The sequence below is a fragment of the Terrapene carolina genome, unplaced genomic scaffold (genome assembly GCF_002925995.2).
Source record: "Terrapene carolina triunguis isolate 2854851 unplaced genomic scaffold, T_m_triunguis-2.0 Scaffold132, whole genome shotgun sequence".
Lineage (NCBI taxonomy): Eukaryota > Metazoa > Chordata > Testudines > Emydidae > Terrapene > Terrapene triunguis.
Genome location: NW_020664483.1, coordinates 10799545 through 10816735, shown reverse-complemented (window position 1 = coordinate 10816735; position 17191 = coordinate 10799545). Strand labels below are relative to the sequence as shown.

At 37.7% G+C, this 17191-nt stretch overlaps 1 protein-coding gene across 2 annotated transcripts in view; it reads left to right on the top strand.

The window, feature by feature from the left end:
* Window positions 1–15106, top strand: part of ESF1 (ESF1 nucleolar pre-rRNA processing protein homolog) — a 60778-nt gene extending 45672 nt beyond the window's left edge. For both annotated transcript variants that reach the window (XM_024193844.2, XM_029911912.1), the window contains exons 12-14: window positions 8972–9048; window positions 13210–13356; window positions 14246–15106. In XM_024193844.2, the coding sequence (XP_024049612.1) occupies window positions 8972–9048; window positions 13210–13356; window positions 14246–14539 (518 nt within the window). In that variant the 3' untranslated portion in view covers window positions 14540–15106. The remainder of the gene's footprint in view (window positions 1–8971; window positions 9049–13209; window positions 13357–14245) is intronic.
* The last annotated feature ends 2085 nt before the right edge of the window (window positions 15107–17191 follow it).

The window sequence follows — 17191 nt, the reverse complement described above, 5'->3', positions numbered from 1 at the left end:
TGAAATTCATCTAAAAATGAACAATAACAGCATTTTAAATGATTATTAATAGTTATATAAAACTATCTTAAAGTGCTGGATACATATGAAAAAATTATCAAAACATCTTTTTGTATTTAAAAATTATTTATTAAACAAAGGAAGTATTGAACTTAGTGTTTTTGTTCACCATGTTCTTCAAGATTTTAGAACTAGTTGATCTCATCCTCTCATACCTAGGTTTTATTCATAGATTGGAAGAGGAAAACAAGCATTCTTGCTTTTTCAACTCCCATTTGATTTTTTAAAATTTTGAATGAACTAGTCATTAAACTGAACTAATTAAAAAAAAAAATAAAGTGAAATGATGAAAATATTCTGTCTGCACCTGCAGAAGAAGCTACTGCTGTCAAAAACTAATTTAGCACTTCAGCAAGCCCTGGTTCTAGGTGCTTAGCCAGTGACTTCCACCAGTTCAGTGATTTGATTTTTCTCTAATACTTAAGTCTTAATATAGGTTGTCGTAATTTCAGATTTAATTTTAAATAGGTTTCTCTTCTAAAAATAATGTACTTAATTTAAACAATTTTATTTAAATATTTTTTTAAATAATTGATTTTTATCCTGAGCTAAAACAAACAAAAACCTGATTTAAACTAAAACAAATATCTATATAGGCTTTTGTACTCATGTAACTAACTCTCTATTAAAATCATGTGTTTAAAACTAGTTTAACTGTGCATGTAGACAATCCTTTAAAATGTATTTTAGAAGTTTTCCTTTTCTTCCATTGGAAGTTGTTAAATGGCAGTTCAGTATTGGTCATCTCGGGTTAATATTAATAGACAAAAAAAAATTCAGAAGAATGTTGTCATTACCTGATTGAGTTAATTTATCAAAGTAAAATAAAGAGCCAGCTTCAGTGTATGTATTTCCTAGGGGTTTCATATGAAAATTAATATTTTGTCTATATAATGAGTGATTTTTTTTGTTTTGTGTTCTTGGAAAGATAAAGGCTGAGTAGGCTTCTTAACTTGATAGTGATCCCTTGCTTCAGAATAGGAAAGAAGAACATTGTGAAGCTTCAGAATAGGAAAGAAGAACATTAAAGTTTCTTTTCATAAATTAATCCTTTGCAGTCTCTCTGAAAAGGGAATAAATGTCTTAATTGTGGTAAAATTTAAAAAATATGTTTGGCTAATTCTGATTCTCTCAATTTAGTAATTCCACTTTCAGATTGTTACGGGTTTTTGAGGCTTCAGTGCAACTTGCAATAAAGATCTTTTCAGTAATAGATTTCTACGATTGACAAGATAAGTTATATGGCACTCAAGTACAGTAGGAACTTTCAGATTCAAACTAGTGACTGGGACCCCCCATTGCACAATATTGAACCTGTCTGGAGAAAGTTGGACATATGAATATGGGACAGTTGGGCCTTTTTGGCACCAAAAGAGGAGTGGGAGGAGGCTCAGGGTTTCTGATATCTAAAGAAGCATTTTTAACTTTTGGTACTGAGGATAGTGCATCTCTTTTCTTCCTTTTTTGATCAGAGGGAGGAGCAGGGTGAACTTCAAGTTTTTTGGGAAAGAGCTCCTGAACTTTGTATTTCCCACCCCTGCAACTCTTTATGGCAACTACCTGCCCTTCTGCATCCCACTCCAGTATCATACAACAATGACAAATAAACATGAACATGATGTTTCTATTGAAATAGTTAATGACAGTTTAATTATTGTCATTGGGCTTCAGCGTTAACATGCCATTGAGACCAATGGGACCAGTTTATACTTCTCTCATATGTGTTGTTTTAAGGTGTCTGCAGAATCAGGAAGACATTATTGCATCCGTTAAGGTCACAGTATTACCACCATATTGTCTCACATGGACAGCTAATAAAACAGTAGTAAAAATGTCTGTGCTCAGTCTCCACTAGCACTCTTTCCATTACTACCACAGGTGGAGATGTCCTGGTGGTAGTGCAGTAGTGGGAGATTCCCACCAAAATGCTAAAGTAGACATAAGTGTAATATCTAAATATTTAATACACCTCTACCTCGATATAACGCTGTCCTCGGGAGCCAAAAAATCTTACCGTGTTATAGGTGAAACTGCGTTATATCGAACTTGCTTTGATCCACCGGAGTGTGCAGCCCCGCTCCTCCCCCCCACCCCCGGAGCGCTGCTTTACCGCGTTATAGCCAAATTCGTGTTATATCGGGTTGCGTTATATCTGGGTAGCGGTGTATTCAAAATGAAAACTTAGATTGTGAAGCTCAGTTATGTAGCACTTTTAAAATCTATTATGCAGTCACATACACCTGGCTCTGTTAATTGGAAACATCACTTTAGCGCTCTGGTATTAAATCTTTGCTGAGAAGTAGGGTGAGGCTGCTATTTGTGTGGAAACTAATTTTTGGGGATGCAATTTAGCAATGTTTTACTGTATTTGAGGCTGGCCATGTTTTAAAGTACTCCACAGTGGCATAGGTGCAGGGCTACAGCTTCGCTGTAGCCCTGTACTGTAGCGCTTCAGTACAGATGCTCACTCCAGTGACAGGAGGGGTTCTCTCCTCACTATAGTTAATCCAACTCTCCAAGACACTTTAGCTAGGTTGACGTGAGAATTTTTCCATTGACCTAGCACTGTCTACAATAGGGGGTAGGTCAGCATATCTACATATCTCAGGTGTGTATTTTCCCCCTGAGAGATGTAGCTATGCCAACTGAAATTATTAACTGTAAGTGTTTTGGCTCTAAGAAGCTATTCATAATGCTACAGATATTTCACACTCCTGAGAGATGTAGCTATGCTGATGCTAGTTTTCCATGTAGACTAGCCCTTAGTTTATACTACAAAGTTTTGCCAGCATAGCTACGTTGGCTAGGAGTGTGAAAAAATCACACCCCAGCCAGCATAATTATTTTGGCAAAACCTCTGGGGTAAACAGAACTATGCTGACAGAAGAGTGCTTCTGTAGGTTTAGCTAATGTCATATGGGGAGGTGGTGTAACTATGCCGGCAGAAGCCCTCCTGTCAGCTTACGCTACGTCTCCACTAGAGGCTCTGATGAGGTAGCTATACCGGCAAAGGCTCTGTAGTGTAGACAAGGCCCAAGTTGGCTCTAAGGGTTCCAAAAATTGGAGAAGCCCTACACATGGGAGATACTTTGAGGGTGTTGAGAAAATCCTATTTTGCAACATTGAATATTGTACCTGAATTCATAGTCAAATCTTATTAAAAGTTTAGAATCTGACTTTTTTTTTTATTATGCTCACCAAATTTTAAATGCTTCATTTAGGATTAGGTGTATCCTGCAATTTGAGTTGGACAGGAAGAGTTAATGCTATGAAACTTCAAGCAAATGGAAAAATCACTCAGTCAAATGTGAATTTGTTTATTATACAAGCCAAAAATACTTCTGAAATCTTTGTGGATGTTAACATACTTAAGTATCTGATTTTTATTCTTTCATCTCCTTCTGCAAAAAAAATTTACTACTGTGAAACAGTGATTGCATGTCAGCTGAAATGTATGGAAAAGGAATTAACATGAATATGGTAGAATAGCCTATAATATTGCATGAGGGTTTTGTATGAAATGGAAAGGGGGGGATTAGAATTCTAGTGTTATACTAATAGCATTCTGCTTTTTATCATACATGAACAAGTTATTTCAGGAGACAATTTAGTTGATGGTTGTTCTCTTTGATTTCAGGAAACCATGTAAATATGAGAGAAATATGAAGCACTGTGGTTGCCTTGTTCTTCTTATTCCAAAATTTTCCATAGCAGGCACAATTAATACAGCCGGGTAACAGTAAATAATGGCTGGGTATGGCAATTAAAAATAGTATGCTTTTTTTTATAGCAGATTTCTTAGAATCAGTGACCAAAGGTAAAAAATCAGATTTGGTATTCTAATTCTTTTTCCAGGATCTAGTTAATTGCAAACTGTTAACTGTGTAAGTTAATAGCTTTTTAAGGCCAGAACAGATCGTTATAATTGTATAAGGAACAGGGAGAGACTAAAAGGTTTTGATTAGCAGCTGTGGATCGTGTGCATGGAGATAAAGGGCTTGGTTAATTATGCTTTTCGTCTGTATGTTAGTTTGTGTCTCTGCTAGGGCTATGTGGCTGGGCTTTCAAGTCTCTGAACAGGAAGGGTGAGAAGTCTGTTTGTGTCTCTGTGAGGGCTGGTAGACTGGGGCTCTTTGGCCATAAGTCAGGCCCAGTGTTTGAAGTCTTAATCCTCTCTGTGAGTGAGGAGATGAGCTGACCTGCAAGGCTAAATGTATAAACCAGTTGTAAAGTGAATTCCTGAGGTGAGCAGGAGAAGTTACCGGGAGTTTGAAAGAGTTTGCAACAGAGAGTAGGCCCCTTTTTCTCACGGGTTTGTGGTCTTGAAGGGCAGCTGTTGATTCTGTAGTATCAGAGAGACAGTTCTTGGACAATCCGCTATTACCACTGCAGGTCCAACCAGATAACAATTTTGTTTCAAAGGAACAGGAGAGAGTGGAAAACAGAGACGAGGGACTGGCAGTTTGTGACCAATCAAGGAAGGAGAAGCAGGAGAGGATAGACGGTCTTTGACCACCAGAGGAAAGAGAACCAGGAGAAATTCAACATAGGGAGAGGTATCCAGTCGCATTCTGGTACTTCTGCAGCAGCTACAGAGAATCTCTTGGAAGACTGAAATTCCAAAACTGGAGGAAAACACGGGGACCTCTGCAGGACACATGTGAAGATGGATGTCAACCATACCCAAAATGTTCAGTGACCTAAAAAGGAGCTCTTTGTATGCTCAAGAGCTTGTCTTTCTCACCAACAGTAAAAGATATTACCTCACCACCTTGTCTCTCTAATATCCTGGGACCAACATGGCTACAACAACACTGCATGCTGCTGCAGAAGATTCTTGGCAGATCATCAGAGGCTTCAAAGATCTTACAAGGGAGCTGAAGGATAGGAAAGCATTGGTGGTGATCTGAGATCTGTCTTGCCCCGCAACTGAGAAGATAGCCAATAGAAAATGTTAGAAGCAAACTATTGGCTAGGTAAAGGGTCTATAGTTGATGGTTTGGATTTTGTGAAACATTGGGTCATCTTCAATAGGGAGAAAAGGATGTCTGGTTTGGACTGCCTCTTTCAGTAGAAAGGGTTCCAGTTTTCTGGGTGACAGAGGACAAAAGCCTGGGAAATAATCAGGAGGAATTAGAAATGTTCATTTATGAAGAGAAAATTTGGTATAATTAGTATTACTGAAACCTGGTGGGCTGAGTCACATGACTGGGATTTTAATATTACTCCATTTTAGGAAAAAGAGAGTGGGCAGCCAAGGAACAGGGTTGTCATTTTACATCAAAGAAGCTATTGTCTGCATTAGATTTATTGACAATTCAGAAGTATAGGACCTGGAATAGTTATGGATCAACGTTCTACCGGATAAATCCCACTGTGGGGTACTGGTTGGGAATCTGTTACAGACCACCAAATTAGACAAGGGAATAGGATGAGCAGCTCCTTAAACATCTGAATACAATGTGTACAAAAAAATTGTGTTTTCATGGAGTTCAATCTTGCAGACATGTGGAAGGGTCTCATGCAGCCATTAGTAAAACATTCCTGGAGTTTCTCTAAGTTATAACAGGGGTTTGCAAACTTCATTGCACTGTGACCCCCTTTTGACAATAAAAATTATTACATGACCCCCGGAGGGGGGACTGAAGCCTGAGCTCACCCGAGCCCCACCACCCTGGCGAGGGGGAGGGGACCAAAGCCAAAAGGCTTCAGCCCCAGGCAGAGGGCTGTAACCTGAGCCCCACTACCCCCAGGGCTTAGGCTTTGGCTTTAGCCCTGGGCCCCAGCAATTCTAAGACAGCCCTGGTGACCCCATTAAAATGGGGTCCCGACCCACAGTTTGAGAACCCCTTGGACTGTAAGGATCGGCAAAGGAGCACAGCAAATTTCAAAACAATCTGAGTAAGCATTTGGATTTTACAGCACTTCAAGAGAAGATTGAGGCATAATCTACAAGTACGTGGCAAAAATATTTTTGATAGTCAGCAGCTCTTTTAATATAATAGAAAAAGGCATGATGAGGTACAATGCTTGGAAGCTGAAGCTAGACAAATTCAGTCTAGAAATACAGCATATGTTACTAATAGTGAGTTTAATTAGCCATTGGAATAATTTACCTTGTGATGTGGTGGACTCTCCATCACTAGAAGTCTTTAAATCAAGGCTGGATATCTTTCTAAAAGTGATCCTATAGCTCAAACAGAACTTATAAGCTTGATGCAGAAATTATTGGTTGAGGTTCTGTGAAGTGTTACGCAGGAGGTCAGACTAGATGAACATATAGTAGTTCCTTCTGGTCTTAAAATCTATTAAGCTAGTCTTACTATTCTGCAAGTGGAATTAGTCTTCCTTACTGGATAAATGAACACTATTGTATCAATAACTTGTGGCTGAATAAAAACACATTTTTTAGGAAAGCAGTCCTGATTTAAATGCTACATGTGGTGATGATTTCATTGTCAACAGCAAAGAGAAAAGGTCTTACAATTTTGGAACCAAATAGTCTTAATTTCACTAAACTACAAGACCAAGGCTGGTTCTGACAGGCTGCACAACCTATAGTTGCGAGGTGGGGGGTGGGAGGGGAGGAGGAACATAGTCCTAATTAGGATCAGTCCTCCATAGGGAGGCAATTAGTTCTGCACTTACTTTCCTTATTCCTCCTCCATACACCATATTAGAAGTGAATGTGAGTAAGCTGAGCCTCATGTACCCAGAGACCTTGGTAAGAATTGGGAGCTCCCCACATCAGTGAACCTGTGTTTGTACGGTACCTAGCACAATGGGATCCTGGACCTCTAGGGCATTTAGGTGCTATGGTAATAAAAATAAATAACAACAATTTGGATTTGCTTTGCTTCTGAGAGGTCTTCCTCTCTGTTCCCTCCTGCCACCCACTATGAGTAGGTGGGCCCAGGGCCCAGCTCTGCAGACAGCAGTGCAGAAGTAAGGGTGGCAATGCCATGCCATGCCATCCTTACTTCTGGCTGCTAGTGGGGCATTGCTTTCAGAGCTGGGCACCCAGCCAACTTGCTGCCACTCTCCGGCCACCCAGCTCTGAAGGCAGTGCAGAAGTAAGGGTGGCAATACCGCGACCACCCTAAAATAACCCAGAGACTCCCACCCCCCTGCAACTCCCTTTTGGGTCAGGACCCCAATTTGAGAAATGCTGGTCTCCCCCGTGAAATCTGTGTAGTATAGGGTAAAAGCACACCTAACACCAGATTTCATGGGGGCAGACCAGATTTAACGGTCCGTGACATGTTTTGCGTGGCCGTGAATTTAGTAGGGCCCTACCTATGATTGTCTTTTCTCAGCCTCTTTGTACCTATCTCTTCTCAGCCTCCCCAGGTCTGTTTGTTCTTGCATCCCTGATGTAGCCAGTTTGGGGAAGGTTTCAGACTTGTTCAATTCTATATGTACAACATAGAATTGAATAATATGTGGAGAAGGAAGAACAAACACCTACAGAATAGGGGCCCTCTGATGGGCTTGAACTTGCTCTGCTCTGAACGGTTCCCTGAAGATACTGAATTAATAGTTTAGGATTTGATGAGCAACTGATGTTGTACATCTTTGTTCTTTTTATTGGCAGGCAGGATTTTGTGGTGGTATGTTTTTTGTTTTGTTTTTTCCCCAAAAACTTTCTAAGAAACCCATCCAAGCTCTGCAAGCTGTTTGGAATCAGTTGAGAGAATTTTTTAAAAAAAGGAAATTCCTTAAAATATTTCAGGGGCTTTTCAAGAGATTCTGTGTCCCATTGCATAGCATAATTAGCAAATTAACTTTAACTAGACTTTTTTTTGGCCTGTTTCTATTTCGAGTCTCTTTTCTGGAAATCCGGCTTAACAGAATGGATCCAAATATGTTCCTTAAGAATACCCCCAAAGGACTGTAATGTATTACTGGAAATGGGTTCATCAAAGGTCAGAGAGCATGATTTAGTCCAGGCAGCTTTCCATTTCTCCTTCTACTTCATAACATTGTAGGTCTTGAATCTTTCTTGAGAGAGAAATTTGATTGCATAGTATTTGTAAATAGGATTCTCCTTAATAATTGGTTATTGTGGGCTTCTGTTGCCTACTATTAATATTTATTATTAGTATAAGGATCAGTGTATGCACAGGAGTAAAGAAAACTTCATCAGAGTAACGTCATTTAAGATGAGCTTAAATTACTCCAACAATATTTTGGTCCCCTTTTCTTCTGCGATAATCTTTCCTTCAAATGTTCATTTTTCATGCATAACTTTTACTGCTTGTCTATAAATTTGGGGAATAATTTCAATTTTCTTGGGTTGTTTTTTTTCCACATAGCCTTTTATCTTGACTTCAACAAGGCTATACTCTGGTTCAGCTGCCAATACTGTCAATGGCCAGATTAGGAAAACATAAGTTTAAACTATTTTTCTTTTTTAAGCTCTTTGTTATATTGTCCCATTCCATATTGGAAGTTAAGTGGAAGGAATGAACATTTTAGAGAATGTGTGTGAATTCAGTTACTTGTGTAGCTGCATAAACTCATTTCTCTTTGGATTTATAATGTGTGTCAAATTTGAACAGCGAGTGGCTTTGTGTAACTGACTGTGCCCCACTAGTGGTTCTCACACCTGCTCTTTGCAAGAAAGAAGAAAAAGTTATAGCATAACCCTCTTTTTTTTTTTGCCTACCATCACTCTGCCAGTTTGAGTGCTGATACCCACTCAGTAGACTGAGTGAATATTGTTCCCTGTAAAAATCCTTGCTAGATCTTAACCATAGCTGATTTCTTATTTTTTCAAGCTTTTCTTTTATTACCTGAAATTGAAATATCAATTTCAGCTGACTGAGACACACTTTCAGATACTGTAGCTATAAGAATTAGTCTCATGCATACTTATGAATTAATACTCATTTATTTGTTGTGTGATCAGGTTTAAAGAAAATATCAAAGAAATTCAAGACAGAAGAAAGTGCCCCAGAAAAAGAAGCAGAGACAGAAAAGCACAAGGTAATTTTTGTGTTAAAGCATTAAGGATTACAGACATAGGTCCCAGTCCTTTCAATACTTGTGAGTTCATCGCATGTGAGTAGTACCAGTGAGGTCAGTAGGACTACTCTGTTGATAGGAATATAATTAATGCCAGTCAGCATGTTTCTATGGAAAATAGGTTTTGCCAAACAATCCTCATTTTATTCTTCGAGATTACAAGTTTGGTTGATAAAGGAAATTCTATAAATGTAATCGACTTTTTTTTAAAGTGTTTGAGTGTTGCAAGGTATTCTGAATAGAAAATTGGCACTGTAAAGTATCAGTAAAGCATGCATTAAATGGATTAAGAACTGGCTAACTGACAGATATCAAATAATTATCCATGTGGAATCCACATCAAATGGGGATGTTTCTTGTGGAGTTCAGCAGGCATGATTATTAGGCCCAAAGTTATTCAATGCTTTTATCAGTGATCTGAAAGTAAATATAAAATCACTGCCTCTGTGAGCTGCAGAGAAAAGAGCAGCCCAGACTAGGGTAGATTGATTTACATTAGGGCTGTCAATCGATTAAAAAATATTAATCGCACTGCTAAACAATAATAGAATACCATTTATTTAAATATTTTTGGATGTTTACAGTGTTCACTTTATTTTTTTATTACAAATATTTGCATTGTAAAAACCAAAAGAAATAGTATTTTTCAGTTCACCTAATACAAGTACTGTAGTGCAATCTCTTTATCATGAAAGTTGAACTTACAAATGTCGAATTATGTATGAAAAAAACCTGCATTCAAAAGTAAAACAATCTAAAACTTTAGATCGGTGCTTCTCAAAGTCGGGCCGCCACGGTTCGGCCGATCGCGGCTCCCACTGGCCGTGGTTTGCCTCTCCAGGCCAGTGGGGGCTGCGGGAAGTGGCGCGGGGCAAGGGATGTGCTGGCGAGCCGCGGCCAGTAGGAGCCGCTATCGGCCGAACCTGCGGACGCAGCAAGTAAACAAACTGGCCCGGACCGCCAGGGGCTTTCCCTGAACAAACGTCAGCCTGATTTTGAGAAGCACTGCTTTAGAGCCTACAAGACCACTCAGTCCTACTTTTTGTTCAGCCAATTGCTCAGACAAACAAGTTTGTTTACATTTGCAGAAGATAATGTTGCCCACTTCTTGTTTACATTGTCACCTGAAAGTGAGAACAGGTGTTTGCATGTTGTAGCCAGTGTCGCAAGATATTTACATGCCAGATGCACTAAAGATTCATATGTCCTTTCATATACTTCAACCACCATTCCAGAGGACATGTGTCCATACTGATGGTGGGTTCTGCTTGATAATGATCCAGAGCAGACCAACACATGTTCATTTTCATCATCTGAGTCACATGCCTCCAGCAGAAGGTTGATTTTCCTTTTTGGTGGTACAGGTTCTGTAGTTTCCGCATGAGAGTGTTGCTCTTTTAAGTCTTCTGAAAGCATGGTACACACCTCGTCCTGCTCAGATTTTGGATGGCACTTCAGATTCTTAAAACTTGGGTCCAGTGCAATAGCTATTTTTAGAAATCTCACATTGGTACCTTCTTTGCGTTTTGTCAAATCTGCAGTGAAAGCATTCTTAATCGAACATGTGCTGGGTCATCATCTGAGACTGCTCGAACATGAAATATATGGCAGAATGCGGGTAAAACAGAATAGGAGACATACAATTCTCCCCCAAGGAGTTCAGTCAGAAATTTAATTACTGCATTATTTTTTTAACGAGCATCATAAGCCTGGAAGCATGCCCTCTGGAATGGTGGCTGAAGCATGAAGGGGCATACGAAGTTTTAGCACATCTGGCATGTAAGTACCTTGCAACGTCAGTTACAAAAGTGCCATGCAAACTCCTGTTCTCACTTTCAGGTGACATTGTAAACAAGAAGTGGGCAACATTATCTCCCGTAAATATCAACAAACTTGTTTGTCTGAGCGATTGGCTGAACAAGAAGTAGGACTGAGTGGGCTTGTAGGCTCTAAAGTTTTACATTGTTTTGTTTTTGTGTGCAGTTATGTACCAAAAAAAAATCTACAGTTGTAAGTTGCACTTTCATGATAAAGAGATTGCACTACAGTACTTGTATGAGGCGAATTGAAAAATATTATTTCTTTTATCGTTTTTATAGTGCAATATTTGTAATAAAAAATATAAAGTGAGCACTGTACACTTCGTATTCTGTGTTGTAATTTAAATCTATATATTTGAAAATGTAGAAGAACATCCAAAAATATTTAATAAATTTCAGTTGGTATTCCATTATTTAATAGTGTGATTAATTGCGATTAATTCTTTGTGTTAATTGCGTGAGTTAACTGCGATTAATTGACAGCCCTAATTTAAATCAAAGCAATTTAAAACACCAAGTGGAAATCTTCAATTTAAATAATTGATTTTAATAAAGTTTTCAATTTAGTTTTTTTTTAAAGAGAGATGCATTCTCGCTGGTTGATATACCCACTAAAACATGTTGATTTACAACTAAATAGAGCCTTTAAACTAGATTTGGTACATCTTTTTTGCTACCTAGGAGGGCACGCTGTAATTATACACATTTATATAAGCAATTACATAGTTGAATATTTTCAGATTCGTATTAACTGTACATTTTTAGTATGTTAGAAAATAGTGAATGACGGGTGAAATGATAAATATTCATAATTTGAAAAGTGAACCACTATACAATAGGAGTATGCCCAGGTGGGCTCAGTGGATAATCCTAATGAGATACACGATGGTGTCTCATGGAATCAGAGGGTGGGTCCCAATGCCTATGATGACTTAGCCAGTGTCTTGCACCCCGTAGCACAGCCCCTGGATTTCCCAGGGGATCACGGCCTTAACACAGTACAAGATCTATTGTTCCATAATTATAAAGCTTTACTTCAAAGCTAGATGTTTTCCCCTTGTTTTTCTTTATATAAAAAAGCCGCCTTTAACTAAAGTTTTTGATAGCGGCTCATGGATTCAGCATATTTATTTAAATGTTTTAAGAGATTGTAATAAGCTTAGGCCTTAACGTATTTTGTATTACATTCAGATTTCATTTTAATCAGGTTTATTTTTATGAGGAAAACTTGTAACTTAAATAACAAATTAAAAATCTGATTTAAATAAAAACCTGCTTTTTTTTTTTACCATTTTCCTCCCAAAAATAAATAAATCATTGATTTGTTTTTTTTATCCATCCTGACCCAGATGTCAAGAACCGTGAGACATACTGCTAGCGGAAAGGAAATTATCAGACATTTTTCGTTCCCTAAAGGCTTAGTTATTCCACTCCAGTAAAAGTTAATTTTTCTTTTTCTTTTTTTTAACTAATGTTATGCTGAAATAGTTGTTTCCCATTTGTAGAAATAGCTAAGTTAGACTATTCAAAGTTATTTAGCTTTGTCCTGAATTCATGCCCTGGCGTGGGGTTCTTATTTCTCATTAGTGTGAATGGAGTTTAAATTATCCACTTTAATCACAGAATTTCTTTGCTTTTGTTAGTGTGTGCCCCAAACTTAATTTCTTCTTTTTATTTAAACATCTGGTTTTTCACAAGTAAAAACTATCTTTCATAAGATAAGAATTGTCTGGAAACTTTTTTCATTTCTATGTTATAAATGTCAGTGTTGAGATCACATAAGTCTCTGAACTCTTGTAAGTGGAATGTTTAACCATATGGTCACTCTGAAGATGAAAATGAGTGACAATGATTATATTTAATTAGAGAGAAACCTTTCTGGGTTGTTCTTTATTTAAAAATAAAAATCAGCTCTATGAGAGTTTAAAAACAAATAATGCTTTAAGGTAAGCACAGATGGTTGTGGAATGTAGCCCATGTCACAATCCTACAAAAAGGCTAAATTGAATATAGATATAACAGCCTTGTGGAAATGAGAATAAAACCTTTACCCTGCTGTACTGAGTAGAACACTCATTGAATAGTACTGTAGTTTTCCTCCTCCTCAGTTCTCCAAATGTTTTAGAAGACATATTTAATATTCTAATAAACATTACTATGTTTTATAATTGCTTGCAATCTGTTTACAAATTACAGCTGTTCCCCTGGAGCCTGGAAATCTTGAGTGCTCATGTTTCAGAAGGAACATGTGTATTCCATACTCCACAAATGTTATGTAAATGGGCTCTTCTTATTGTAACAGGCTGAAATGGCACTGCTTATGATGGATGATGAGGAGGATGACAGAAGACATTTTAACTATGAGAAGATTGTAGAACAACAGAACCTGAGCAAGAAGAAAAAGAAACAACTAATGAAAAAGGAGGAGTTGTTAGAAGATGACTTTCAGGTAATACTAATACAGATTCCTAGTATTGAAATGTAATAGAATTTAGTAGTATCTCTACTTTTTCAAGAGGAGTGGATTGGAATTCTGATGTAAGAATTGTACCTCAGTAATATGGTTTGACAACATTTTAACAGTGCAATTGAATATAAACCTCTTTATAGTACTCCTACACAGGAAAAGGCTGGTATTCTAATACTGGGATCAAACAAGGATACAACTTTAATCAGTCCATGTTGCTTTTGAATGTTTGTTACCGACATGTACATGTGCCTATCACCATAGGACCTGGGTGCACTTTACATGGCTTAGATTACAAGCAATATTTCCCTAATAAAGGAAGCAAAACCAGACTATGTATAGGGATTTAAGGAGACAGAATTCACTCTTCAAGATCACATGCAATCTGTTGGCTGGAATATTGATTATTGCCCTTCTCATGGCCTGTCTGCACTGGCTCTTTCCCTGCTCGCTTATTCTTAACCAACAAGGAATGTCTTCGTTGGCCCACTTTTTGTGATATACAGGTTTTACACAGGTGTGTCTCCTGTATGTTGTTGACTCTCCCACACCACCTTGCACACAATGCAAAGGACAGAGGAATCCCCCATACTTAGGTGAAATTCACCCTCCATGAATATGTAGTTTAATTTAACCAGCCTGACCAAATTCTGAGAACTACCGTTTGAAATTTAAATATTAAAGTTTAGGTTCCAGCTTAAGTAAGATCTGACTTAGGCAATTAGTGTTGCCCATATCTTGTACACATTCTGTCATTTAAATATGATTGCAATATTTTCTGGTATATTACATTTTCTGTCCTGTTTCTCAATATTATTTTTCATTGGTCGTAGTAAGGTTAACTGAAATAGGTTCTTTTTTCTATCTTCAGGTGAATGTTGCTGATACAAGGTTTCAAGCACTGTATACTTCCCACTTGTTTAATTTGGATCCTTCTGATCCAAACTTCAAAAAGACAAAAGCAGTGGAAAAAATTTTGGAGGAGAAAGCTCGCCGAAGAGAACAAAAGCAGCAGAATCTTGCAAAACAGATGCAGGAGAATGAGATTGGAAAGAAGGGAAACATCACTAAGAAATCTGTAGATCCTGCTTTATCAATGCTAATAAAATCTATCAAAAATAAAACAGAACAATTTCAAGCCAGAAAGAAACTGAAAATAAAATAAAGTCCAGTTGTTTGGCTTTCCTCAGTCCAATCTCTACTCCTTGTAAAATGGCAAAATTCATAAGAACTTTATGGATGTTGAATCCCATAAACTGTAAGGGTTTCTGAAGAATCAGTGCCAGGGTTGGGGCTTGGGGGTGAACTATAGACAACCGCTTGCAATACCATCTTTGAACCCTCCCACAAATACTTCCTTGGAATAGTATATTTGTAAAATAGTTCACAAACAGCATGTTTGACAAAATTTATTTACCTGAAGTTGTTTATTTCATAACACCATTTCAGTTAAAACTAATAGAAATGTTAAAGATGGCTACAAAGAACTTCCTTAGTTGTAGTAATGGACACATTTATAAACGAGTGTTTGTGACTTCAGGTCCTGATATGATTTTTAGATTTAAAAAAAACTTTGCAATTTCATAATGGTGTTTTTAATACTCCATGAGTCTATAAATACAATGTTACTGATGAAGATAATTTTAATATAACTGAAAGTGAAGATGGGTTGGATGAATTTTGTTTCTTAGTCAAGAGCTATGTGGATAACTTGTGAAATAACGAATAAAAATATATTGTACTTTATTAATAATACTTTTCACTTCTGTAATCTTCTAAGGATTCCAGAGCACTACAGAAACATTTAGTGAAATTCTCTGATTTGGAGAGATTCTCATGTACAGCAGCGAAACTGAAACAATTAAGGTCAAACTTGAATGCCCAAAGTTAGGTATCAAAATCCATTTTTCGCCACCTCAATAAGGTTGTGTCTATTAGGCATTTTCTTAAATTTCTCCCAATGTTGCATTGCTGTTAGTGTAACTCTACTGACCGTTGCAATGCTAGGAGTGCTAGGGTAGACAAGATGTCCAAAACAGGTCTATATGACACGGTTAAAAACACCAGAGCAGGGCTATGTTAGTGCTACCACTAGTGGAACAGTGGAAAAATGTGTGATAGAAGGGTAGCACAAATGGCCTGTTTTTCAGAAGTGTTGAACTCATTCCATCCAGTGTGTCATCCTGCTCTAGTTCTCTTTGCTGCATCAACTCTGATAAAAATGCAGCCAGTTAAACAAACTTTGTCAAAGATAAGACAAAATTGTAACATAAAGCACTCATTAGAACTGTGGGGCTGGAGATGTTCCCGTAACTGTGAACAAGCTCATGAGCTTCTACCTCCCTAAGCAGCTCTATTTCTGTAAACGACTGGTATATTTATCTAACTTTGCTTGGGCACGAGAACCCTGAATAGCGCAGCCAGGAGTGTTGCACTCTTGTTAAGAAGCTGCTTGAGAAGGCCCATTGATAGTAAATTTAGTAGCAGAGCTGGTTGATAAAATGTTAAGGGTTGACTGGGAACAAAAACAAAAAAACACCAGCAGTGTACTCTAAAGGAGGAGGTAAGTGCATGAAAATAGTTAATTGCTGCACCTGCTACTTGACACTATGCAATGTATGTATAAAGATAAACATACCAAATGAATACAGTCTGAAACTGTTTACAAAGTTAGTTTGTCAGAACGGGTAATACATGTGTCCCAAAAAAATCCTCCTACAACGAAAATATTTTAACCATATATATAAAAAAAGAAATTGGAATGCAAATAAAATTTCACTAAAACCACCATTAAAAGCAGTAAACCAATCAAAATGTCTTGCACAGATGAAGTAAATACAGATGGATGTTCACTGAAGCAGACGGTCCTTCAGTGTCAAAATATTAACTTTTAGTAAAACCAGTTTTTATGCAGACAGATTAAGAAAATGAGAGAAACCACATATTCAATTACAGGTAATTAGTGTTAAAAACTGAAGTGTACAGTGAGAAATGTTATGTGGAAATAGAAACAGGTGATTTCACAAGAGAATTTATATAAAGGAGTTCTGGAAGTGAAGAGCCAAAATTACATTTTATTGATCACTTGTGCAGCTTTACTGGAAAGCCTCCAGATTCACTTCTAAAATAGCTCAACTGAATGGTTGGGCAAATTAATAGACCTTGACCTGTTAACCAGCTCAGGTGGTGCTACAGAACTTACCCAGAGCAAACAAGCTCTTGATACCTGGTTTGGAGCCAGCCATCTGAGCTAGCCAGGGCTTAGCTACCTGCCGTCAGCAAAGAGAAATAAACCCCACCAGAATTGAGGACTTCAGTGTACACCATGGACCAATTTACTGATGTTCAGCTGGACATAGACTCAAAATAACCAAAAGGAAACAGGACAATTTATAGTAGAATTTCCTGCAGACTCGTGCAGCAGCCCAGCAGAAGTGGAGGTAGCTGCTAAATGAAGCTATCAGCCGTGAGTGCTCTAAGTACAAATCCACATCTAATATGCATGATGGAAAAGTACCAGTGTCGCTTATTCAGTACGTGCAATCTCCCCCTCTTGTGGTTGATTTCTGAATGTGCTTTAAATTTACATTGCTAAATAATACTCCAATAAGCCGCTTCCGCATATAGTGGTTATTCAACAGTATATAGAGGTTTGTGTTTTAATGCATCTCAATTGTCTGTTCAGCCTCCAGGTGTGAGTAATTAAGGTTGTGAAAAGCTGCTGAAAACGTTAAAAATCACCCCTAAAGACCATGTCATTGAGTTTGGTATGGACAACTTTCACGTTGTGAAATGTGCTGTTCTGCTCTGTATGCAG